Raw genomic sequence first — 27,084 nt, 5'->3', positions numbered from 1 at the left:
CGCTGAAGAATTGATGCTTTTGAACTGTGGTATTGGAGAAGATGCTTGAGAGTCCCTTGGACTGCAAGGAGATTCAACCAGTCCATCCTAAAGGAGATCAGTCCTGGGTGTTATTTTGAAGGACTGATGCTAAAGCTGGAACTCCAATACTTTGGCTACCTCATGAGAAGAGTTGACCCATTGGAAAAGACCCTGATGCTAGAAGGGATTGGGGGCAGGAGGAGAAGGGGACAACAGAGGATGAGATGGCTGGATGGCATCACTGACTCGATGGACATTAGTTTGCATGGACTCTGGGATTTGGTGATGGACAGGGAGGCCTGGTGTGCTGTGATTCATGGGGTCACAAAGAGTCGGACATGACTTTGTGACTGAACTGAACTGAACAGGACACAGGATAGAATATGCTCACATTTCCTGTCATAGCTTCTCATCCTATTAAAACTTTCTTAACATGCACATATATTTTAGTTTTGTTTTAACTTTTTCTTTCTTGTCAAAAGACATTATTTGTACATTGGATTATGGACCATTTTTCTCTTGTTCTCTTTTTATATTCCTTAATAATAAACTGAATATTATGTTTGAAGTTAATTCTCCAAATAATCGATTACTATCCAAATGAGACTAAGCTGCCCCACAGGCGTGATGCTGCTTAGGGCTCATTGCAGGCAATCCCCTTGTCCTAGAACAGACCGTGAGTTTTGTTAGTTTTGTGCATCTTCATGGCCCTGCTTATACAAGATGCTCGCTGAATGCAATTTTATCAAATGAAGACATTTTAAGATAGTACTAAGTTTTCATTTAATTATATGGGGTCAATTAATTGAAACCTATCTATAAAGTTTTCCTTTCCATGAATCTAGACCTGGAAACATTTGTAAATAGATTAGTAACCTTCAAAGTGATTCAGTCCTCTTTTCATGCGTTTGTTAGCCATCTGTATGTCTTCTTTGGAGCAATGTCTGTTTAGTTCTTTGGGTCATTTTTTTTAATTGGGTTGTTTATTTTTCTGGAATTGAGCTGCAGGAGTTGCTTATATATTTTTGAGATTAGTCCTTTGTCAGTTGCTTCATTTGCTATTATTTTCTCCCATTCTGAAGGCTGTCTTTTCACCTTGCTCATAGTTTCCTCTGTTGTGCAGAAGCTTTTAAGTTTAACTAGGTCCCATTTATTTATTTTTGCCTTTATTTCCAATATTCTGGGAGGTGGGTCATAGAGGACCCTGCTGTGATTTATGTCGGAGAGTGTTTTGCCTGTGTTCTCCTCTAGGAGTTTTATAGTTTCTGGTCTTATATTTAGATCTTTAATCCATTTTGACTTTATTTTTGTGTTTGGTGTGAGAAAGTGTTCTAGTTTCATTCTTTTACAAGTGGTTGACCAGTTTTCCCAGCACCACTTGTTAAAGAGATTGTCTTTTCTCCATTGTATATTCTTGCCTCCTTTGTTGAAGATAAGGTGTCCGTAGGTGTGTGGATTTATCTCTGGGCTTTCTATTTTGTTCCATTGGTCTATATTTCTGTCTTTGTGCCAGTACCATACTGTCTTGATGACTGTGGCTTTGTAGTAGAGCCTGAAGTCAGGCAGGTGGATTCCTCCAGTTCCATTCTTCTTTGGCTATTCGAGATTTTTTGTATTTCCATACAAATTGTGAAATTATTTGTTCTAGATCAGTGGAAAATACCGTTATGTAGCTTGATAGGGATTGCATTGAATCTATAGATTGCTTTGAGTAGTATACTCATTTTCACTATAATTATTCTTCCAATCCATGAACATGGTATATTTCTCCATCTATTAGTGTCCTCTTTATTTCTTTCATCAGTGTTTTATAGTTTTCTATATATAGGTCTTTAGTTTCTTTAGGTAGATATATTCTTAAGTATTTTATTCTTTTCGTTGCAATGGTGAATGGAATTGTTTCCTTAATGTCTTTTTCTACTTTCTCATTATTAGTGCATAGAAATGCAAGGGATTTCTGTGTGTTGATTTTATATCCTGCAACTTTACTATATTTATTGATTAGGTCTAGTAATTTTCTGGTGGAGTCTTTAGGGTTTTCTATGTAGAGGATCATGTCATCTGCAAACAGTGAGAGTTTTACTTCTTCTTTTCTAATTTGGATTCTTTTTGTTTCTTTTTCTGCTCTGATTGCTGTGGCCAAAACTTCCAAAACTATGTTGAATGGTAGTGGTGAGAGTGGGTACCCTTGTCTTGTTCCTGACTTTAGGGGAAATGTTTCAATTTTTCACCAGTGAGGATGTTTGCTGTGGGTTTATCATATATAGCTTTTATTATGTTCCTTCTATTCTTGCTTTCTGGAGAGTTTCTATCGTAAATGGATGTTGAATTTTATCAGAGGCTTTCTCTGCATCTATTGAGATAATCATATGGCTTTTATTTTTCAATTTATTAGTTTGGTGTATTACGTTGATTGATTTACGGATATTGAAGAATCCTTGCATCCCTGGGATAAAGCCCACTTGGTCATGGTGTGTAATCTTTTTAATGTGTTGTTGGATTCTGAGTGCTAGAATTTTGTTGAGGATTTTTGCATCTATGTTCATCAGTGATATTGGCCTGTAGGTTTCTTTTTTTGTGGCATCTTTGTCAGGTTTTGGTATTAGGGTGATGGTGGCCTCATAGAATGAACTTGGAAGTTTACCTTCCTCTTCAACTTTCTGGAAGAATTTGAGTAGGATAGGTGTTAGCTCTTCTCGAAATTTTTGGTAGAATTCAGCTGTGAAGCCGTCTGGACCTGGGCTTTTGTTTGCTGGAAGATTTCTGATTACAGTTTCAATTTCCATGCTTGTGATGGGTCTGTTAAGATTTTCTATTTCTTCCTGGTTCAGTTTTGGAAAGTTGTACTTTTCTAAGAATTTGTCCATTTCTCCCAAGTTGTCCATTTTATTGGCATATAATTGCTGATAGTAGTCTCTCATGATCCTTTGTATTTCTGTGTTGTCTGTTGTGATCTCTCCATTTTCATTTCTAATTTTATTGATTTGATTTTTCTCCCTTTGTTTCTTGATGAGTCTGGGTAATGGTTTGCCAATTTTATTTATCCTTTCAAAGAACCAGCTTATTAGAGAAACGCAAATGAAAACCACAATGAGGTACCATTTCACACCAGTCAGAATGGTTGCTACCCAAAATAACCAATAAATGCTGGAGAGGATGTGCAGAAAAGGGAACCCTCTTACACTGTTGGTGGGAATGCAAACTAGTACAGCCACTATGGAGAACGGTGTGGAGATTTCTTAAAAAACTGGAAATAGAACTGCCTTATGACCCAGCAATCCCACTGCTGGGCATACACACCGAGGAAACCAGAATTGAAAGAGACACATGTACCCCAATGTTCATTGCAGCACTGTTTATAATAGCCAGGACATGGAAGCAACCTAGATGTCCATCAGCAGATGAATGGATAAGAAAGCTGTGGTACACATACACAATGGAGTATTACTCAGCCATTAAAAAGAATACATTTGAATCAGTTCTAATGAGGTGGACAAACTGGAGCCTATTACACAGAGTGAAGTAAGCCAGAAAGAAAAACACCAATACAGTATACTAAAGCATATATATGGAATTTAGAAAGATGGTAATGAGAACCTTATATGTGAGACAGCAAAAGAGACACAGATGTATAGAATAGTCTTTTGGACTCTGTGGGAGAGGGAGAGGGTGGGTTGATTTGGGAGAATGACATTGAAACATCTATAACATCATATATGAAATGAATCACCAGCCTAGGTTCAATGCATGATACAGGATTTTTGGGGCTGGTGCACTGGGATGACCCAGAGGGATGGTACATGGAGGGAGGTGGGAGGTGGGTTCAGGATGGGGAACACGCGTACACCCATGGAAGATTCATGTTGATTTATGGCAAAACCAATACAATATTGTAAAGTAATTAAACTCCAATTAAAATAAATAAATTTAAAAAAAAAGTGATTCAGTCCTAAAACAACAGATTACTCAATTTATAAAAACACAACAAATAGTCAACAGTGTTAATGAATAAGAACACTCATCCCTTAATTCTTAACCATAGTTTTATACTGATAATTTTAAAAAATTCCTTTATCTTCAAAATGTTTAGAAATGAAGTATTAGAATTATATGAATAAACAGGGACCACAAAGACAGAATGGAATAAGAAATTTTGAAACCTATCACAATTTAGATTATTTGTAATATTATGTTAACTTATATTCTTTTAGAATTTGAAAAAGAATGGATATATGTATAAGCATAACTGAATCATGATGTACACCCAAAACTAACACACACTGTGAATCAACTATACTCCAAAATAAAATAAAAATTAAATTAAAAAAAAAACAAAAAACACACAAAAAGAAAACAAACTACAAGGATGTATTGTACAACTTGGAGAATATAGCAAATATTTTATAACTATAAATGGAGTAAAACCTTTAAAAATCGTGAACCACGATATTGTACCTGTTATATATAATGTTATTAATCAATCATACTTCAATAAAAATAAATTTAAAGAAAAATAATATATTCTTTTAAAACGGGGGCACCAAGGTGAAATGATAGCAGACTGCTGGGTAAGTTGTAAGGCAAACACTACAATAACATTTGTAAAATGTCAGAGCAGGAAGACAGGAAGCTTGTTTGGTTCAGTTTGGTTCAGTTGCTCAGTTGTGTCCGACTCTTTGAAACCCCATGGACTGCAGCACACCGGGCTTCCCTGTCTATCACTAACTCCCAGAACTTGCTCAAACCCACGTCCATCAAGTTGGTGATATTGTCAAACCATCTCATCTCATCAGCCAACCATCAAGTTAGATGGCCTTGAATGTATATGAGGGTTAAAAGTGATGCAGGTCAAGGAAACCAAAATGGAAGAAAATTGTATGAGATGTGTTTGAAGAAAATAGTTCTCTGCTAACCTCTCAACTCAAGCAGGGAGAGGAACCTCAGAAGCAGCCCTTGAGGGCTGCCTGTCTTGGCTCTGTGTTGACGGGCCATAGGGACTGTGTGTGGTCCCCACTTAGAGAGTGCAGAGAATGGACGGCTGGTTAGCTGCTTTGGGCACAGGGTCAAGGTGGTGGAGGGAAGCCTGGGGACAGCCTTGCACATTCAGACTTTGTTGGAACTAAGGCAGGAGATAAATGAACCCCAGCTAAGAAGCAAGGGTTTCTCATCTGTGGACAGATACTCCAAAACAGCAGTTGGGAGAACAGCTGAGCCCGTGTCCTGATATGAGTTAAAAGACCACATAGTCCTTATTCTCAAAGTCATGGAGACCTCCCTGACTGCACAGCAGAAAGGCTCCTTGGAAGTCAAAAATGGACAGGGCACCACCTCATAGTAGGTGCTGTCAACCTCCCTGTAAGTCTCTTCATGAGAACCCATCTTGGCTATGAGAGGAGCGCACATCTGGGAGGACCCTGAGATAAACCAAATCAGACTCAGAACCAGGCAGCGCACAATGACTGCTCAAAGGAAACCTGGAAGAAATGTCCCATAAAGTTGAGTCAAACTGCCACGAGGGGCCACTCTGTCCTTCTGAGTCGGCCCATGTGTTTGTTCACACGTACCCCTTTCCTCTTAATAATGAGCATTTCACTTGCTTCACTGCTTTCCATTTCCATGTGGAAATTCGTTTTGACACAGCTGATGGGCCAGGGCTTTGTCACTGACCACTGGACCCTGGTGGTCTAGCGGCTAGAAGTCAGTGCTCTCACCGCGTGGTCTGACTTCAGTCTCAGGCTGGAAACCAAAACCCTGCTTCAAGCTGCTCTAGGCCAAGGCCACCGGAGATCAGAGCCAAGGATACCAGTCATGCCTGGACAAAGTGTGTGCTCCAGAGGAGAGAGGGGCAGAGCCAGGGGAAGCATCTCTGCGTCCTGTCCAAGCTGGACCTCCAGGGGCTGAGTGGGGAGCAGGGGGCTGGAGCAGAACTGATCATCAGTGTCACAGTCGGGCTTTCCAACATTCATGGCGGAGGCCCCTGAAGATCCTGGGAATGTTCCCAAGTCTCAGGAAGAGAATGCAGAGGTGTCTCAAGACAGGGGTTAAGTGAGACTTCTGTGTCCTTCTCACTCCCTTCCCTCTCATGCTGACACCAGCAGGTCAGGGCAGAAAGGACTTCTGGAAGGAAAGATAGACAGAAGCTCTGGGCCTCCTTCTTTACTCTGAAGAGTCCATCTGCTACAGACTTGAGCTGGAGGAATGGATACAATCAAAGTACATCTATATTTTTATTAAAGATTAATTACTGGATGGGATCAGTATATTCTAAAGCCGCAATGTGCCAAAACCCATCCTGCCTCCCTGTGACCTCACTGAATGAGAAGGAAATTGGAGCTCAGAGAAGTTAAGATTCTTTTTTTCCAACTGCTACTCAACTGACTAATAAAAAACTGAGACTCTCAACTACATTTTCATTATTGTATGATACCCCTTTTAAACAATAGAGTGATTTGACTTTTTTTTAGCTTTTAAAGACTAATCTGTATGTATAAATACATTTAAATATGTTGAAGTATAGTTGATTTACAATGTTGTGTTAGTTTCAGGCATACAATGAAGTGATTCCGCTATACGCATAGATATATCCATTCTTTTTCAGAGTTTGACCTTTTATAAAAGAGTGGAGTCGAGTGAAAAGTTCCCACAGCCTAAGGGCCACCGCAAATATGTGGTGCTGTAATGAAGCCCGTTGATGAAGTGCATCAGTTAACTTGCATTTTCTGGAGACAGTAAATGCAGTGTTTTGTCTGAATATATGCACCAAGAACAATGCAGCGTTTTATAGCGTTCCTTTTATGTATAACCCCACTTGCATATTATTAATATTTTCTGACTAGATCAGAAGTCTTAGAAATGATTTTGCCTGAAATGTCCAATGTCCCTCTGGGGGAATTATTTTCTGCTTTAATTAACTTAATTGACAAGGCAACCAAGAGAACTAAAATGAGAGGAAAACAAGAATATTGAGGAAAAAAAATAAGGTTTCCATTTTATTTATAAAGAGCCCCTGAAACTTGAGGTATAGCAAGCATGCACAGATCTGGAATGTTCTCTTATTACTGAATTCATTACCATTTCATGTACTTGGTCAGCCTTATACTGTGCAGTTAAGTTCTGTCTTGAAATGCTATTATTATGATCACGCACCAAAACTTTTTTAAAGCCAATATTATCTAAAATGGGTTGGCTTCCCGCAATTATCTAAAATAAATGCTCTGTGCTTCACACTGCTAGAAATTTTTATCACAAAAGTATGCATTCTATCCCCCTTAAGGGTGGCCGTCACATCAGGTTTTGTTTGGAGAAATAACTGAAAATTTAATTCTGTCCCCACCCTGCACTCCTCCCAAAGTAAAACATCTGAATTGTAATCTAGCCAATCTCCCTTCAGACCTTGGTTCATGAATTTCAGAGGTAAAATCCTGGTCACAGCCTGGGAACTATGTGGAATCCACATAATTTACTATTTCCTGTGATTCATCAAAATGCCATTCTTCCCAAGAGGCCATTTTTCCCCCATCATGAACACACACAGACACTCACACACACACATATACCATAGATAAGTTTAATTATCAAGAATATACAAATAGACTATAATTAACAAGATTGCAAGTGTGTTTAGTTATATTAAACACATCCCTAGACCACTCTTTCTCTGATGATTTTTTGTCTGCATCCTGTAAGTAACAAATCAAACCTATTTATTAATTATCTTTAAAAATCACAGACCTGGAGTGAGTGGACTTACCTACACTTATTTGTCACTTGAATAACACAAACTTGCATTCAACTTGAAAGTGCTAGAAAGTTGACTTACGCTTCATAAAAAATTCTCAAACACTCTCAGATCTTATTTTAAAAAGAAAATGAAATAAATGGCAGGAACTAACATGATGATTATGGCACCCCTATTTTCAGTCTCTCTCATCAGTCTCCAGAGTCCTCATATTTCCTTTTGGGCACCAAAGGAATTCCCCACATTCTTGGAGAAACTCCTTTTTCATGTAGCCAAAGGCATTCACTGAAAATCCACCATGAGGTTTTACAGAATACAAAGAGCAGGGCAGCCCAAAGTCTGAAGTCTGGCAAGAACTCACTTCTCATATACTTTTTGTTACAAAGTTCCAGTCAACAGCAACTGAGATATCTGCGGCCCAAAAAGTTCTTTCTGCTAATCTTTTTTTCCCTGCACTCAAAGCTCCAACCCCATAGTGTCAAACATCAGCCTCTCTGGAAGCTCAGACAATTTATAACTAAGCTGTGTGTGTAAAGAAACCTGAAAATATGGTTCCCCTAGTGCTCATTAGCAGTCCACACATGATGGGTTCTTGAAAGCTCAGGGGTTCGGAACCTGTAAGATGGAACTGCCTTTGCTAGAACTCACACAACAGAAAAGGCCAGGAAAACTATCATAGTCTTTTCGCTTTCTTCAGAAGCACTGTTCTGGCTGCCTCAGCACACACACACACATATCCAGCCCCTACTACGTGCCCAGTCTCCTGCTAGTAATTTGGTGCATTTGTATTCCTCTAAAGTAGCAGCAAGTAAGTATGTGGTCCTCTTGACTGAGAATTAATTCATATTAATATGGGCCAACTCTTTATGTGCAAAGATTTTCTCTGTTTTTGTACCCATCATCCCAGTCAGCAAATTTGCAAAATGGGCTTGGATGAGAGACCCAAAGACTCACAGAAAAACTGCCAAGATAAAAATAATTTAGCACTTTTTCATTTTGTAGCATCCTTGCCATAAAAGAATGACCCAAGTTGAACATTTGTCATCATTTCCCTCCCTCTATATTAAAAAGTTGGTTTCCCCTAGCCATATGTACAGTCTGTGGTAAGCCCAAACCATGTTTCTCATTAGTTTGAAACACTTCTCTTACTCCAAATTAATCATCTGAATTTTGCTGTCAACCTCTGTGTCAGGACTTCCATCAGCCTCATTTCTTTAATGGTCCCCTCTGGCCATGGACTGCCAGCCGGTTCCTTAAAACATCAAACCCACACATATGCCTGATAACATGCATTTCCAAGGATATTCTAATAAGTTTCCTTACAGAGTGATGAGCTTTATATTTGGATGAAAAATCAGGCAAGTCAAATAAAACAGGCAGAAAGGGCTGGGTCCAATGAAAGAGCCTCCTATGGGGAGAGACACTTTATTCTTTTAGTGGAATCCCCATCAAAGAAAGAGGAGAATCTAAGGTTTTAGTAGATCAATCATAACAGATGCAAAAAAAAAAAACTGAAAGAGAAGGAAAGAAAGAAAAAAATATCCCTCTTTCATCAAAAATGTTAGAATGTAGGACTTCCTATTACCAAACATTCCTCAGTCAAGAAAATTTAAACCTATAGCTTTCTGTGATAGAATTAGATAAACCCACAACTTCAGGGGACAATTTATCATTCTCAATACTTCTTTTCTTCTCACAGGTAAGATCATTGAACAAAGAACGCAAATTACTGTCTTTCAGTTCATGAGATCATTTACAGTCATAAAAGTCTTCCCAGATGTTTCAGTGGGTAAAGAATCTGCCTGCAACGTAGGAGACATAGGAGACACAGGTTTGATCTGTGGGTCAGGAAGATCCCCTGGAGTAGGAAATGGCAACCCACTCCAGTACTCTTGCCTGAAAACAATTTTATGGACAGAGGAGCCTGGTGGGCTACAGTTCAAAGGGTCGCAAAGAACTTAACACAACTGAGTGACTAAGCTTGATGGATGGGAAGGTCCAACCAATAGTTTGCTTCCACCATGACTAAGAAGCTATCCTGGAAGGAACATAATGAAGCAAGACAGACTGCTGCCATCACAGTTGCCTAAATTGTATTTTCAGGAGGGCTGAAATTCCACATCAGGTAATTAACAATTCCACAGCCTGTTTCGAAAAGACTTTGGTTGGAGACTTCCCTGGGAGTCCAGTGGTTAAGAATGTGGCTGCAAATACAGGGGACACAAGTTCGATCACTGGTCCTGGAAGATCCCACATGCTGTGGGCAGCTAAGCCTATGATGCCCGCGTTCCCTAGAGCTCACACTCCACAGCAAGAGAAGCCCCACTTGCCACAAGTAGAGAGAAGACCACACACTGCAATGAAGACCCACTGCAGCCAAAATTAAAACAAAACAAAACAAAACAAAACAAAACACCTTCTAGTTGGAGTTGAAGTTCTTCAAGAGAAGTTTTCAGGTCCTGGGCTGGGAGTCAGAGACAGGAGTCACTGGGGTGTCTGTATTCTCTTTTCTGAAAAGCCCCTTATGGAAAGAAGGCAAAATAATTTGTTTTACTCATTTTCTCTGTGATTACATGCTGAAAATTTTAAATTATCCTTTTTGGAAAGAGAGAAAGGGAACCACATACATGAAAATTTGGGCTTAAGTTAGTTCCAGAAAAGGTGCCAAACACTGGTAACATACGCAAAAGAAAAATGTTACCTTTCTAATCAGCAGAACGGTTGCACATAATAGCTAATTGATTTAGGGCTGCATTTAAGACATCAGCCTCAGCAAGGGGAATACCATTTGTAGTCTTTATGAAATTAAAAATAGTAGCTCTGATTGGAAACTTGCTCTCTGTCAGCAATTTCCAAAAGAAGATTCAGTACTGGTGAACTGAAGTAAAACCAAGGACAATTTCTAGTTGTTTAAAGAAGGGAAACATAAGCTTTTAGGAGTGTCTGCTATGCTTTCCAGGAATCAACCAACTACTGCCGTGTGATAAAACTCTACGGACCACACTGTATGGTCAAAACTGTTTAGCCTCCCTGGGGCCTAGGACAGCTCTTGGTTTCCGGCATGCCATCAAAAATAAAGGATGACTACCATAAAAAAGAATGAAATCATGCCATTTGCAGTAACATGGATGGACCTACATATAATCATGCTAAGTGAGGTACTTCAAGCAACAATAAATATCACATGGTATCATTTCTATGCGGTATCTAGAAAAATGATACAAATGGACTTATTTACAAAACAGAAATAGATTCACAGAAAACAAATTTTCCATTACCAAAGGGGAGAGCAGCTGGGGGCAGGGGAAGAGGGAGAAAGGGATAAATTAGGAGTTTGGGAATCACACTGCTGTGAAATGGGAATACTGCGGCTTATGCTGTGGGGCTGCTCTGAAGCAGTGCATCCTTGTAGTAAAGAATAGGAATGTAGAGAGAAAGAGACCCACTACCATTACAGCCAACTGGGGTTGGAGTGGAGGTCCCAGTTCAGGTCTGGGCTCTGCCACTTACCACCAGTGACTGTCGGATCAAAGGCAGCAGAGAAGTTAAATTTATGCCTCTATAACAGATGCTTTTGTTTTGTCAAGGAACCATTAAAAATAGAGGTGTTTTTGAGAGGCAGTGAGTTAGAATGAACTTTCCTGGTGCTTTCAATTCATCAACACTCCTACCAAGACCTAAGTGCTATTCCAGTACAGGAAACATCACACTGTACCTTGGAAGTTAGGAAAAGTTTTCTGTGGTTTGATATTTTATACAAAAGCAAAACTTGCTCATAAGTAAGGGGAACAGATGAGCCATTTACTGAAGAGAAATTAAAAATATTAATTGTACAGATGTGTAAAATAATTTTCAAATCATAAGTTTTATTTTGAAATTTTCTCAAATTATTCACTCAAACTAAGCACAGATTCTAAATACCATTGTTTTCCTTTGCCTGTTAAAGTGGTTTATTTAGACTTAACTACATTTATCAACGTTGGGATTTAGGCTTAAGCAGAAAACACATGGTTTCCTCAGGCACTTGGCTACCTTTTAAGAGAAAAAGAAGTCTCAATACAGCATCATTCAGGTCCATTTCCCAAAGATAGTTCACTCATAACAGAAACAATATCCTCTTGATTACTGGACTCACTGATAAACTCATGCATGCTCTTTCTTAAATTTTGCATCTATAGATATAAATATATAACTCTATTAGATAAAAATAGAGATGTAGGCACATTGTTGAATCTAGTTACATATACAGATACAAACTTTTCAGCTTTTCAGAAATTGTTCTCCTACTGAATAGCCATGATATAAGAAACCAGCTGCACTAAAATTCTTTCCTAACAGCACAACTTTTAAAATAGCTTAAACATATATGACATTCATCTGATTAGAATTTCAGTCCCCACTTCAACACAGGCCAATAAATCAATTTTTTCCACCAGTAAATCAGCCTAACAAAAATTTGTTACTGGCTTCTCAACACTTTCTTCATCTTACAAACTTAGTAGCATTTTACAGTGAGAAGGGACTCAGGGGGGTTGATTTTCAACTTTTCCTCAAATGCATGAGCTACCTCCATAATGTGGGGAAAGCTTCCTGATTAAACACAAATTTGTAGATTTTAATGTACATTTATCTAACTAAGCAATTGGTCAAAATATGAATAGAACATAAGGTCTGATACTATTGTATTTTTGACAATTATGGCAATAAATTCCTCACACATTTGGTAATGTCCAGGCACACTTAACTGATCCACTACATTTCTGTAATCTAAATCTTAGATTAGCTATTTATTGTACTCTGATCGTTAAAGATAAACTTTAAAAGATACTTTTTTCCCCAGTGATTCTTAACTTTCAATACCTCAGGCAAATAGAAACTAGACAGAATTGCAATTAGCAAACAACACTGGGTAAAGCAAAGGAAAATTAATTTTTGAACATCCCAAATCCAGAAAAGCAACCAGCTAAAAATATAATACAACCAATAGAAGAGTCACAAGTTTCTATCCATTGGAAGTTGTCTTCAAAGTTGATTTTACATCGGGCAGCTTTGCTGTATACCTGTGGAGTGGTAGAAAGAACTAGGGCTCAAATCCCCATGGACAAGCCACTAAGTCCTTTGTAAAAAGCACAAGTATCTATCTTCTGCTCACATTTGAAGCCTCCACCCTGGGAAATAAGTCAAAACTCAGCAGAATCTCTTCTCAATTTATTACATATTATTATTGTGAAAATGCATCACCCTACCACACTGAAATCCTTCAGTCTTCTATAGAACCCCCAGTTACCCCAGTCATATCCCCAGGGATACAATCCTACCAAACAAAGAGGTGAAGCCCCACAGACAAGGGGGAAAAAATGCCTCTGGTTTTAATCCAGTTAAAGGGAATCCAATTAGCAGTGTTTGGCATAGTCCTTAAAATAAAGAGCTGGATTATACATTTTCAGAATGAAAATGACTAGTTCACTTCCTTGTTTGAGGGTAACTGTTATCTTAGATGGTTGGAGAAGGAAAATCATACTTCTGTACTTATTAACTAGGTGGAGATTTATAAAGGATTGTAAACTACTGAGGATAAATGTACGCTGTTACTAGGGTAGTGAGCATTGGAGAACCCAGGTTGGCCCAGGGACAAGAACCCAGAGCTGGGTCATTGTCCAGGGTCCTGGTCTCTGATGGGCTCCTGAACTGAGCAAGTCATACTAGCTTCTTGAGCTTTAATAATCTTGTTGATCAAATTGAATAGTTATTACATGGCTTACTTCATACGAAAGACTAGAGGAGAGTTCATAGAATAAAAATACTTAGAAAAATTCAAAATGTTTTATTTGAGACTGTAGGGTAGTATGGAAAAAAGATGGTTTTTAAAATTAATATAGACCTGTATTTTGAACTCTCCAATGTATGAAAATGGACAATATAATTCAATTTCCCTGAATCTTTCCTTACTTGCACAAAGGTAAAAATCGACTTCACAGAACTGTTAGCAATTAAGGGAGAAAACATTTGAAACATTTTGATTTGTGTTTCTTAATATCACTCTTATGCCACTATTAGTTTTCAATTTCATTATATATATTAATGAAAGATTTTACTGCTTTATTTCCTTTATACATGAATATGTATAAGAGTGTTGCAAATGGAGGGTGGATGGATGAAAAGGGTAATTTATTTTTCTCTAACAAACCAATAGAAATATTGCCAGTGGTCAGCTTTTCCTATATTCACTACAAGGTGGTGTGGAACTTGTGACAAAAGTGTTTTACAGGTTGTGAACTAATAAACAGACAAATATGAATTTAAAACATCAAATAAAGATAACCCTTTACCCATTCAAAAAGGATTTAGCTTGTTCTAATTTTTAAACAATATATAAAATGGAATAGGATGGTCAAAAACACAAAATGCCATTTCTCTGCTACCATTTCTGTTACACCACTGAAACTCTGTGATGTAATTACCTTGAAAAACCAAACCGACAACAAAATGAAAGCACATGAAACAAACTGAAACACTTGATAACTACCAAAAAGAATTGCTTAAAGAGGATTTTGTGATAAAATCAGCTTGGCTGATGATATGATGGATTCAGACAAAAAACATTCTTCTAAGGACATGATTTTTGAACAGAAGAAAGGAATTGGCATTTTCCCAAATCTCACTGGCACAAACTTGAAATTAATGTTAGAAAGACTGGAAAGAGGGGATAGATTTTGAGACATGTTCAACTTTCAACTTACTTGGCCATTAAATAATATATAGACAGCATATTAAAAAGCAGAGACATTACTTTGCCAACAAGGGTCCGTCTAGTCAAGGCTATGGTTTTTCCAGTAGTCATGTATGGATGAAAGAGTTGGACTATAAAGAAAGCTGAGCACCAAAGAACTGATGCTCTTGAACCAGGGTGTTGGAAAAGACTCTTGAGAGTCCCTTGGACTGCAAGGAGATCCAACCAGTCTGTCCTAAAAGAAATCAGTCCTGAATATTCACTGGGAGGGCTAATGCTGAACCTGAAACTCCAATACTTTGGCCACCCCATGCTAAGAACTGACTCATTTGAAAAGCCCCTGATGCTGGAAAAGATTGAAGGCAGGAGGAGAAGGGGATGACAGGATGAGATGGTTGGCTGGCATCACCAACTTAGTGAACATGAGTTTAAGTAAACTCTGGAGGTTGGTGATGGACAGGGGGGCCTGGTGTGCTGGAGTCCATGAGGTCGCAAAAAGTAGGACATGACGGAGCAACTGAACTGAACTGAAAGAATATATTTCTCCATTCTCAAAATCCTCCATTCAGTCAAGAAGGAACTTTCAATACACAGTGTTGAAAAAACACTTTACAAAATTGCATTTTGTCCTAAGATGACACTCCAGTGGTGAGGCACATTGGTCAAAAAAGATGACAAACATTTTGAAAAAAAAAAATAATAAAAGAAGACAAACTCCACAGGCACAAGACTTGTGCACAAGGCTATGACTCAGAAGCACACTCAGCACCTTTGGTTTATATTTCTGCTACTGCTATCTAGAAATTCCTGATAATTTTTGAAGAAGGAGCCTCACATTACCATCTTTCACTGCACCCTTCAAATCATTTAACCAGTCCTGAGGGCAGACAGAGAAAATGCTAAAATCTCTCCCTAGTTGCGCTTGAAGTTTTCAGATCTATGACTGACACCTGAGCTTCCCAGTTGGCACTCGTGGTAAAGAACCCACCTGATAATGCAGGAGACACAGGCTTGATCGCTGCATAGGGAAGACCCCCTGGAGCAGGGCATGGCAACCCACTCCAGTATTTTTTGCCTGGAGAACCTCATGGACAGAGAAGTCTGGTGGGCTACAGTCCATAGGCCTGCAGAGACGGATGTGACTGAAGCGACTTAGCACGCACGTATGATTGGCATCTATGATTGGAGAACTCTACCTTGACGGAAAAAGAATCTGCCAGTAAAGACCAATCCTCAACAAAAACACAAGACTGTTTATATCCACCTCTGTCTCATCTTTTTGTACCCCTTCTCCCTTGGTGGGCGTCTTCCTAGGGGCTCTTGGTTTCCTCCCTCCTGCAACCAACATAATGTGCCCCTTGCCCTACTGGAGAGCATACTCTGAAATCAGAACTCTGTACTATTTTGCGCTTTGCAGTGAACAGCTTGTCACTTCTCTAGGATTTCTACTTGAGGTATTGCTCTAATTTATTATAAGTTCTTTGATCTGGAAGGAAACCCTCCTGCACTCTTGCTGTGGGTGTAAATTGGTGCAGCACTATAGAAACAGCATAGAGTTCCCTCAAAATTCTAAAAATAGAGCCACTATGTGATTTGTCAATCCCAATCTGGGGCAAACATCCAGACAAAACTACAATTCGAAAAAATAGAAACACCCAAATGTTCATTGCAGCACTATTTACAATAGTCAAGATATGGAAGCAATCTAAATGTCCATTAACAGGTGACTTGAGAACTCACAGCCTAAGAGGATGGGCTTAAGGTTCCTGGGGGAAGGCGGGCATAAGGGACAGTCAGGGAGGCTGGGACTGACGCACGCACACTGCTACATTTAAAATGGATAATCAACAGAGTGCCCGGTGCTGCTGCTCAATATTCTGTTCTCCCAGTCTAAATGGGAAAAGAATTTGAAAAAGAACATATACATCTATATGTATAACTAAAATTAGCATAATGTTATTAATCAAATACACTCTAATATAAGATAAAACATTTTAAAAAAAGACCATTTGAAACATGTAAAACCAGGTCAACCAGCAGTTTGGTCATATAGAATTATATCACCCTATTAATACAATATATAATTTTATGTCATTTCACCAAGAAAATGTGGAATATATATACAATGGAGAACAACTCACGCATATAAAAAAGAGGACATAATGCCATTTGCAGCAACACAGATGGACCCAGAGATGACCAAACTTAGGGAAATAAGTCAGAGAAAGGAAGACAAATACCATATGATGCCAGCTGTACGTGGAATCCAAATGCAACACAAATGTGCCTTTCTCCAGCAAAGCAGCAGACTCACAGACACAGGGAACAGACATCTGGTTGTCAGGGGGGGCAGGCGGGGGAGAAGGACTGGGAGATGGGGCCTGGCAGATGAGGACTGATACCCAGGACGGATACACGAGGTTGCTCTGCACAGCACAGGGAACTATCTTCAACATCCTGTGATAAACCAGAACGGAAAAGAATGCGGAAAATAACGTGTATAAGGGGATCTTCCCAGATCAGGGATCAAACACAGGTCTCCTGCATTGAAGGCAGATTCTTTACTGTCTGAGCCACCACAGAATCCGTCAGTTCAGTTCAGTCGCTCAGTTGTGTCCGACTCTTTGCAACCCCATGAATCGCAGCACGCCAGGCCTCCCTGTCCATCACCAGCTCCCGGAGTTCACTCAGACTCACGTCCATCGAGTCCGTGATGCCATCCAGCCATCTCATTCTCTGTCGTCCCCTTCTCCTCCCGCCCCCAATCCCTCCCAGCATCAGAGTCTTTTCCAATGAGTCAACTCTTCGCATGAGGTGGCCAAAGTACTGGAGTTTCAGCTTTAGCATCAGTCCTCCCAAAGAAATCCCAGGGTTGATTTCCTTCAGAATGGACTGGTTGGATCTCCTTGCAGTCCAAGGGACTCTCAAGAGTCTTCTCCAACACCACAGTTCAAACGCATCAATTCTTCGGCGCTCAGCCTTCGTCACAGTCCAACTCTCACATCCATATGTGACTACTGGAAAAACCTTGACTAGACGGGCCTTAGTTGGCAAAGTAATGTCTCTGCTTTTGAATATACCATCTAGGTTGGTCATAACTTTCCTTCCAAGGAGTAAGCGTCTTTTAATTTCATGGCTGCAATAACCATCTGCAGTGATTTTGGAGCCCCCAAAATAAAGTCTGACACTGTTTCTACTGTTTCCCATCTATTTCCCATGAAGTGATGGGACCAGATGCCATGATCTTCATTTTCTGAATGTTGAGCTTTCAGTCAACTTTTCACTCTCCTCTAACACTTTCATCAAGATGCTTTTTAGCTCCTCTTCACTTTCTGCCATAAGGGTGGTGTCATCTGCATATCTGAGGTTATTGATATTTCTCCTGGCAATCTTGATTCCAGCTTGTGCTTCTTCCAGTTCAGCGTTTCTCATGATGTACTCTGCATAGAAGTTAAATAACCAGGGTGACAATATACAGCCTTGATGTACTCCTTTTCCTATTTGGAACCAGTCTGTTGTTCCATGTCCAGTTCTAACTGTTGCTTCCTGACCTGCATACAGATTTCTCAAGATGCAGGTTAGGTGGTCTGGTATTCCCATCTCTTCCAGAATTTTCCACAGTTTATTGTGATCCACACAGTCAAAGGCTTTGGCATAGTCAATGAAGCAGAAATAGATGTTTTTCTGGAACTCTCTTGCTTTTCCATGATCCAGCGGATTTTGGCAATGTGATCTCTGGTTCCTCTGCCTTTTCTAAAACCAGCTTGAACATCAGGGAGTTCACAGTTCACGTATTGCTGAAGCCTGGTTTGGAGAACTTTGAGCATTACTTTACTAGCATGTGAGATGAGTGCAATTGTGCGGTAGTTTGAGCATTCTTTGGCATTGCCTTTCTTTGGGATTGGAATGAAAACTGACCTTTTCCAGTCCTGTGGCCACTGCTGAGTTTTCCAAATTTGCTGGCATATTGAGTGCAGCACTTTCACAGCATCATCTTTCAGGATTTGAAATAGCTCTACTGGATTTCCATCACCTCCACTAGCTTTGTTCATAGTGATACTTTCTAAGGCCCACTTGACTTCACATTCCAAGATGTCTGCCTCTAGATTAGTGATCACATCATCATAATTATCTGGATCATGAAGATCTTATTTGTACAGTTCTTCCATGTATTCTTGCCACCTCTTCTTAATATCTTCTGCTTCTGTTAGGTCCATATCATTTCTGTCCTTTATCGAGCCCATCTTTGCATGAAATGTTCCCTTGGTATCTCTAATTTTCTTGATGAGATCTCTAGTCTTTCCCATTCTGTTCTTTTCCTCTATTTCTTTGCATTCATCACTGAAGAAGGTTTTCTTATCTCTTCTTGCTATTCTCTGGAACTCTGCATTCAGATGCTGATATCTTTCCTTTTCTCCTTTGCTTTTCGCTTCTCTTCTTTTCACAGGTATTTGTAAGGACTCCCCAGACGGCCATTTTGCTTTTTTGCATTTCTTTTCCATGGGATGGTCTTGATCCCTATCTCCTGTACAATGCCATGAACTTCATTCCATAGTTCATCAGGCACTCCATCTATCAGATCTAGGCCCTTAAATCTATTTCTCACTTCCACTATATAATCATGAGGGATTTGATTTAGGTCATACCTGAATGGTTTAGCAGTTTTCCCTACTTTCTTCAGTTTGAGTCTGAATTTGGTAATCAGGAATTCATGATCTGAGCCACAGTCAGCTCCTGGTCTTGTTTTTTGCTGACTGTATATAGCATCTCCATCTTTGGCTGCAAAGAATATAATCAATCTGACTTCAGTGTTGACCATCTGGTGATGTCCATGTGTAGAGTCTTCTCTTGTGTTGTCGGGAGAGGGTGTTTGCTATGACCAGTGCATTTGCTTGGCAAAACTCTATTAGTCTTTGCCCTGCTTCATTCCGCATTCCAAGGCCAAATTTGCCTGTTACTCCAGGTGTTTCTTGACTTCCTACGTTTGCATTCCAGTCCCCTAGAATGAAAAGGACATCTCTTTTGGGTGTTAGTTCTAAAAGGTCTTTTAGGTCTTTATAAAACCATTCAACTTCAGTTTCTTCAGCGTTACTGGTTGGGGCATAGACTTGGATAACTTTGATATTGAATGGTTTACCTTGGAGATGAACAGAGATCATTCTGTCATTTTTGAGATTGCGTCCAAGTACTGCATTTCGGACTCTTCTGTTGACCATGATGGCTACTCCATTTCTTCTGAGGGATTCCTGCCCACAGTAGTAGATATAATGGTCTGAGTTAAATTCACCCATTCCAGTCCATTTTAGTTCACTGATTCCTAGAATGTCAACATTCACCCTTGCCATCTCTTGTTTGACCACTTCCAATTTGCCTTGATTCATGGACCTGACATTCCAGGTTCCTGTGCAATATTGCTCTTTACAGCATTGGATCTTGCTTCTATCACCAGTCACATCCACAACTGAGTATTGTTTTTGCTTTGGCTCCATCGCTTCATTCTTTCTGGAGTTATTTCTCCACTCATCTCCAGTAGCATATTGGGCACCTAATGACCTGGGGAATTCCTCTTTTGGTTTCCTATCATTTTGTCTTTTCATACTGTTCATGGGGTTCTCAAGGCAAGAATACTGAAGTGACTTGCCATTCCCTTCTCCAGTGGACCACATTCTGTCAGACCTCTCCACCATGACCCGCCAGTCTTGGGTTGCCCCGCAGGCATGGCTTGGTTTCATTGAGTTATCCATATATAGCTCAAGTATTCTTGCCTAGGGAATTCCATGGACAGAGGACCATGGCAGGCTACAGTCCATGGGATCACGAGTCAGACACGACTTAGTGACTAAACCACTATATATCTATATCATATATATATCATATATATATATAACCTTATATATATTCACTTTATATAATCCATATATATATATATATATCACTTTGCTGTACAGCAGAAATTAACACAACATTGTAAATCAACTCTACATCAATAATTTTTTTAATTTCTTTTCTCTGTAGCAGAAATTTCTGCCACCTGTGATTGTCAGGTATGTACTACTCTGGATACAGCTTCTTGCAGGAACTCTTGGAATTGTAGTTGTGAAGCAACTGCATACTTAACACCACTGGCTCCCTCACTAGAAAGATGTGACTTTACTGACAACATCCTTCTGTTCTTTTTTTTTAAGTGATAGATTTATGTGAGACCCAGGTATTTCATGGAGCTGCCAGGAGTTAAGGAACAGCCATGCAGCTCTCTTCTGCAAATGCTTATAATCATGATCAATGACTCTGCTGTATAGCCCTCTCCGGCCATTTTTGGACACTGAAAGGTCAGCAGTTCTGTATCTGTGAGGAGCTGCAGACACTTTCAGGTGCCCCCATCCGCACCCACAACTGGGCATAAAGTATAACTGGTCTCTTATCAGACATGCTCAAGAGCCCTTCCTCCCAAGATGGTGTCATTTGCGATTGCTATTTGTCTTTGTCTTTCTTCCACCAGACAGGGATAATGAAGTGCGTCTAGGGCTGGCGAAAGGGAGTCCAGGTCTAGATTCCCTTCTCATCTCCAGAAGAATTATGACCTGCGCTCTTGAACAGAATGTGAAGTGAAGTGGCTCAGTGTGTCTGACTCTTTGCGACCCCATGGACTGTAGCCTACCGGGTTCCTCCGTCCCTGGGATTCTCCAGGCAGGAATACTGGAGTGGGTTGCCATTTCGTCTGCAGGAGATCTTCCCAAGCCAGGGATTGAACCTGGGCCTCCCGTATTGCAGGCAGGTGCTTTACCATCTGAGCCACCAGGGAAGTCCTGAACAGAAGGTATTCCCAACCAATTAATCCCACTCCACACTCCTGTCCAGGAGGGTCTCTGGCAGGGTGAAAGGGCAACAGAGAGAGGATCCTGGAGTCTCTAGGCTTGCAATGACTGGCCTCCCAGGGGGCTTACCAAAGAGATGCTAGTTATTGACAAGCATGGCTGAAAAAAATGGGAGATGCCACTATCTGAAATTAACAGAGGAAACAGTGGCCAAGAACTGTATTGAAATTATGACACTGGTCCACTCATTCACAAAGGGGTGGCAGAACTGGACCTGAACTACACTGGGGAGGGCCAGAGTAATGGCTGATACGGTGGCTGCTTAATAAATAACTCTAGATCTAGAAGGCTTAATGTATGGGCTGCCCTGGTGGCTCAGACGGTGAAGAAACTGCCTGCAAGGTGGGAGGTCCAGGTTCAATCCCTGGGTTGGGAAGATCCCCTGGAGGAGGGCACGGCAACCCACTCCAGGATTCTAGCCTGGAGAATTCCCATGGACAGAGGAGCCTGGTGCGCTACAGTCCGCGGAGTTGCAAAGAGTTTGACATGACTGAGCGGCTAAGCACACACAAAGTGTATGCAAACCCCAAAACTAAAGTACTTAAATGTGATAAGCAAGGAAAAAGGAAGAAGGGAGGAAGGAGGGACAGCGGGAAATAAAAGAGAGGAACTTCATGGTCCAGGGCCCACACTCTGAGGATCACCACTCTAATCTTTTATAGGAGATATTCTATTCTAGTTTTTACAAAGGACATATTGTTGGGTGGAAGGCAAGCCAATTACTCTTTTTGTGTGTGTGTGCCTCGGTTGACGTCAATCTGTAGAGTCGAAAACCTTTTATTTGCTGTTATATAACCCACAGATGAAGTGTAAAGCATGTTAAGCCTTATTTATGATATTTAAGATGCTGGAATTGATAGTTTATAGCTAGCACATAAAAGAATGCAAATCAAAGACAAAATAGATGTGACGGTTGTTCAAAACAGCCTGCAAACAGCCTATCAGGACACATAAGAAAGAGCACAGTCCATGCATATGGATTTTGCTCCACTCTGTGCATCACTGACTGGCCTTAGGTCTTGGGCCTGTCACTTTCGGCCGTCAGCTTCAGTTTTCTTATCTGAAAAATGGGAAGGTCAGAGCAGAATAACTAAATTCCCAAGATGGGCACCATTCTAACCTGAGTCACTGGGTGCCAGTGGAGCCGTTTGTTTTCAGATCGCTTTCCTAAAACACACACACCAGGTACCAGTTTGCACCATAAATGCAATTTGGAAAGATAACCCTTAGCAGACATGTCCTTTAACTATGCTCCTCAGAACACAGCATGCCGGTAAAGACAGTCAGCGTTGTGAGGTTGTTTTGTACTTGTGTCTTAGGTTTATAAGGCAGTTTTAGCATCCCATCTGTCCGAGGTTCTGTGTAGCTACAAATGACATCAGAGCACATGTGGAAATCTGAACTAGAACCTTCCCTAGTATGTCCATAAAGACAATGGACTGCTTGGGCCTCACAGAGACCATTCTCTATGATAGAAGAAACAGTTGATTACTGGGGGTAATTTTTCAATATTTTTTACATCGGATATGCCTAGAATCATATTTTGGAATGCTGGAAATTAATCCTGTGATACATTACATTAGCATGTAAACATCTCTATCCCTATAAATGTCTATCAACTCTAAACTGAAATATTTGCCTTCATCATCTCCACAAAACAACAAAAAGGATAGGTGCAGGGGAGTTAAGAATAATCAAAGATATTATTTATACGATTGTTTCAGGGTTAACTTGAGAATTTCAAGCATGTGACCATGAAATTATCATGATAGCGTTTTTTTAAAGCACAGTTTCAGATTTCCGGAAACACTGCACTTTGAAACACCAAATAGTGCTGGAAGACTAGGAAAAAGGAAGACGGTACACAGATTATGAGCTTCATTCTTTTTCTAATTACTTAAAAATGGATTGGACCAGGGCTTCCCTGGTGGCCCAGTGGTTGGGGTCTACCTCGCAATGCAGGAGACACCGCTTCATACCCTGGTCCAGGAGGATCCCACACGCTATGGAGCAACTAAGGCTGTGAGCCACAACTACTGAAGCCCTCGCGCCCCAGGGCCCATGTTCTGCAGCAAGAGGAGCCAGCAGAATGGAAGCCACACAGCGCACCTCGAGAGCAGCGCCGCTCACCTCAATAGAGAAAGCCTGTGTGCAGCAACAGGCACCTAGCACAGCCCCAAACAGCTAAACTACAGAAAATTATCTCTTTACAAAATGGATTTATCCCCAAGGTTTGTCATTTTTTTTCCCTCTTCCAAGGGTAAACTCAAAGGCAAAGCAGAAGGTGTGCGGCCTGGGTTTGAATATCTTTGCAAGTGTTTATCAGCCAGTTTACCTTTGGCAATTTGCTAAATTTTCTGAGTTTCCTTTTTCTAATGTTCTGGTGACTAATTTACTTGAATACACTATCATTTAATCTTTATAGGATTAAATGAGAAGATGTCTATAAGTCCCTTTCACGATACCTAACACGTGATAGTCAATAATTAGAGACATGGCTACTGTTCTTACAAGGGCTCAGCTTCCCCAGAAGCCACCTGTTTGTTGGTTTGGTACCAAAGTCATTGCCGTTCACAGCCTGATCAACAAACAGGCTGTGAACAAAACCTCACAGGCTGGCTGTGTTGTTCCTCATGTAGAACTTTACAACTACATAAGAAAAATCAGCATTGGCATAGGTCAGCAGACCTCAATTGATCATTTCTGGATCTCTGAGTTAGAGCCTTATGTGAAGGTTGACTTATGATAACTCAAGTAGGGCCTTGATAACAAACACTCACTGTGTTATATCTTGGATCAGAAATCAACCTTGAGCTGACTAGGTTGTACACAAAAGTACATCAACTCTGAAGCCTGTGAAAATTAACAGAAAGCGTGTTTCCAACTGTGCTTACCCCACAAGACATGAAGAAAATGTCAAAATATTTTTTTCCCACTTGTTGGAGCACTAGTTTTAGATGGTTTTTGAATAGGGAACACACATTTATTAAAGATGCGGAATTCCTTCCAGATGGAGGGCTTCATGGTGCAATGATGGGATGCAAAAGAGTTGGTTTTCCTTTGTTAAGAAAAACCAGACAGCCTGATCAACTGAAAAATTCAGGTTAGCCAAGCCCAGGCCTAAGAATGTCCATGAATATTTATGATCATTTTTCATACATTTAGGACAGAGCTCCCTTCAAAATAAAAAACAGAAGAAAACACAAAATCAGAGGAGGGAGGAGTTAGAGAGAAAGGGAAGGCAGGAGGGAGAGAGAGGGAGGGATGGAGAGAGGGAGGGGTAGAGAGAGAGAGAGAAAAGCTGAGAGGGAGAGAGAGCGGGGAGGGAACTTCAGGGTTCTTTAGTCTGATTCACCCCCATGAAGACGTCTCCCTGTTGATCTCCGAGCTGCTCGCTGCATCGCTGCCCTTTGGAATGCTCACACATCAGACGTGACAGGCTCTGTACGATGGGCAGTCCCAGAGTTGCAAGTTTCTCCCACATACCAACTACATGAAGTAGCCCTGGAGTGCTTGGAAGAGCTCTGGCTCTGGGCCACCCTGTAACAGGAACTTGCTTGGCACAGAACTGCTTGAAACACATTTGCTATGTGCGTATCTGGAGTCATTTCTTTCCTGTCCAGCCCCTTGAAACTGACATGGGTGGGCCGGTTCTCTGAGGACGTCTACCACTGAACAAAAGACAAACGCCTGACCTAGAATTTGCCCCATGGGCTGTGTCCACGCTTTCTGCTAACTGATTCTCCTGCTGTCCACGGCCACATGCCTTATAAGCGCACATTCCACATTTTCCTCTGTGGGGAGCTGAGCCTTGAAATATTATATTGGTAAGCATTCTCATAGGGGATTAAATCAAAACCAGGAAAGAGGCAAGTATTGTTGGCTCTGTCACAAACCTGACAAAAAGGGAAGAACGAAAGCACCTACAACACCCATAGTGTAGCCTCGTTGCAGCCGTCAACCATTTAAAAAATGCCAAGCATAACTTAGAAGCCGACTCACTCTCCTGTATGTTAGCAGCGTGAAACGTGGACCTATAGTCAGGAAGATAATGCCTGCTATTAAAATATAATTGATGAATGTTACAAAAAGAGTATTTGTCATTAAACAATGCTTCCATTGTAAAACAATTTCACCCTATGCATGAAAGACTCCAAACGATACTACAGCATTCAATTTGATACTGGAGTTTTATCATATTATTTCATGCGAAGAAGACTTATATACTCAATCTGTCTGACAGCTTTGCATATAAAGAACAGTTTCTGCATGACAAATGTGGTGAGCTTATTAAGTTACCAACACACTGCCAAGCCATATTGTCTCAGCGACAGCAGACCCAAAATATTTTCAATTTTTTTTTTTTAAGGGCAGTGCAGGAAAGCCAGAACAGCCACATGTTCTGACTTTAATAAAAGTCACAATTGCAAGAACATTTACCTTATATCTAATTAGAACAAATCATCCATAAGCCTCATTGAGCCCATATTTAGTCTGCCACAGACTTTAATTTTTTGAGGTAGTTGGAAATATTAGTTTTTGATTTATCATTTGCTGTCTCACAGCTGCAAAAAAAGAGAAAAACTATTAAGCTGGATATAAAAACAGACTGCTTTTTTGTTTCTTAAAAATATAGAGACATGAAAGTCTTTATAAACATTCTCGTACGATGGTAAAAAAACCAAACTATTAAACGATGCCAACGATTAATTTAAGAATGCATGTTATCAAAATTGGAAATAGAAAATAATTCAAGCAGACTAGTCTCCTAATTTCCTCATATTCTGGAAGACACTTTTATGCTCAATCTTGATATGAACTAAAAATGCTAAGTTATATTTGTATGGCAAACAAGAATTGTGAAAAGCTTAGATAATTATGTATAAGAAAAACAAAAAGATACCTCAACAACTAGGACTTTAAATATCACCAACTAGCTCCATTAATTAGCATTTGCTAGGTGTCAGGTACTAAGCTAAGAAATGTAGACTCTTTTTGTTTTCACTCTCATATCAACTCTCTAATTCAGTGCCATTGTACAAATGAGAAAAAAGACACAGTTACACAAGCTGCCTAAGGCCATGGAGCTACTTGAAAACCCAAATCTCTGACTCCTGAAGCACTGACCTGGTAACTACTCTTTTGCTGTATTTCCACAAATGAAAACTAATAGGGTTGTCAGGGTTGATAGGGTTGTCAGACTATCAAAAATTACAGCCTCGTCATACTAAAATAACAAAGACAGCTTTGCTTCTCTGTTCTTAGTCAACTACAATTTGGGGGAGACACAGCTAGTCATATGCATCACTCTTTGTTGAATATTTTAAGTCTCATCCACACGAACTGCAGGGGAAATTGCCAACTAAGAACAGGGGCCATTGCTAATTTGCCTTAAGAGTAGCTTCACTATAAATTTAAGAGTTCAGTTTTCTAACAGATTGAAAGGTGTTTTGCTCTGAATCCCCTCTATCCAATATGGTCTAGAGTTGAAGAATGATGGGTTCATGTAGTGGAATTTTCTATACGTATGTTTTTAATGTAGCCCTATGTCTTTGGGCCACCTCCTCAGCACTGAATGTTATGTGTCCTGACTTCCACTTGGGCAGAAAATCTTGAGAACATCTTGGATGCTAGCAGCCACTCACTATCACACATAAGAATAATGGATATCATCTACCAGGTAGGATCATGCTCTGAAAGGGGCAGATAAGTGATTTGAA

General features: G+C 40.1%; 2 protein-coding genes across 11 annotated transcripts in view; both read right to left on the bottom strand.

The window, feature by feature from the left end:
- RBMS3 (RNA binding motif single stranded interacting protein 3) overlaps positions 1-27,084 on the bottom strand; it is an 816,868-nt gene that overhangs the window by 734,776 nt on the left and 55,008 nt on the right. The window lies entirely within an intron of this gene.
- The window catches only part of LOC132658164 (craniofacial development protein 2-like), a 79,965-nt gene continuing 55,008 nt past the window's right edge, over positions 2,128-27,084 (bottom strand). The window contains exon 2 of the mRNA XM_060402070.1: positions 2,128-27,084. This exon is cut by the window's right edge and continues 27,926 nt beyond it. Coding sequence (XP_060258053.1) covers positions 19,295-20,233 — 939 coding nt within the window. The 5' untranslated portion in view covers positions 20,234-27,084 and the 3' untranslated portion in view covers positions 2,128-19,294.

This window comes from Ovis aries, chromosome 19 (assembly GCF_016772045.2).
Source record: "Ovis aries strain OAR_USU_Benz2616 breed Rambouillet chromosome 19, ARS-UI_Ramb_v3.0, whole genome shotgun sequence".
Classification (NCBI taxonomy): Eukaryota; Metazoa; Chordata; class Mammalia; order Artiodactyla; family Bovidae; genus Ovis; species Ovis aries.
The sequence above is the reverse complement of the archived record's forward strand: the minus strand, read 5'-3'. Positions and strand labels throughout refer to the sequence as shown.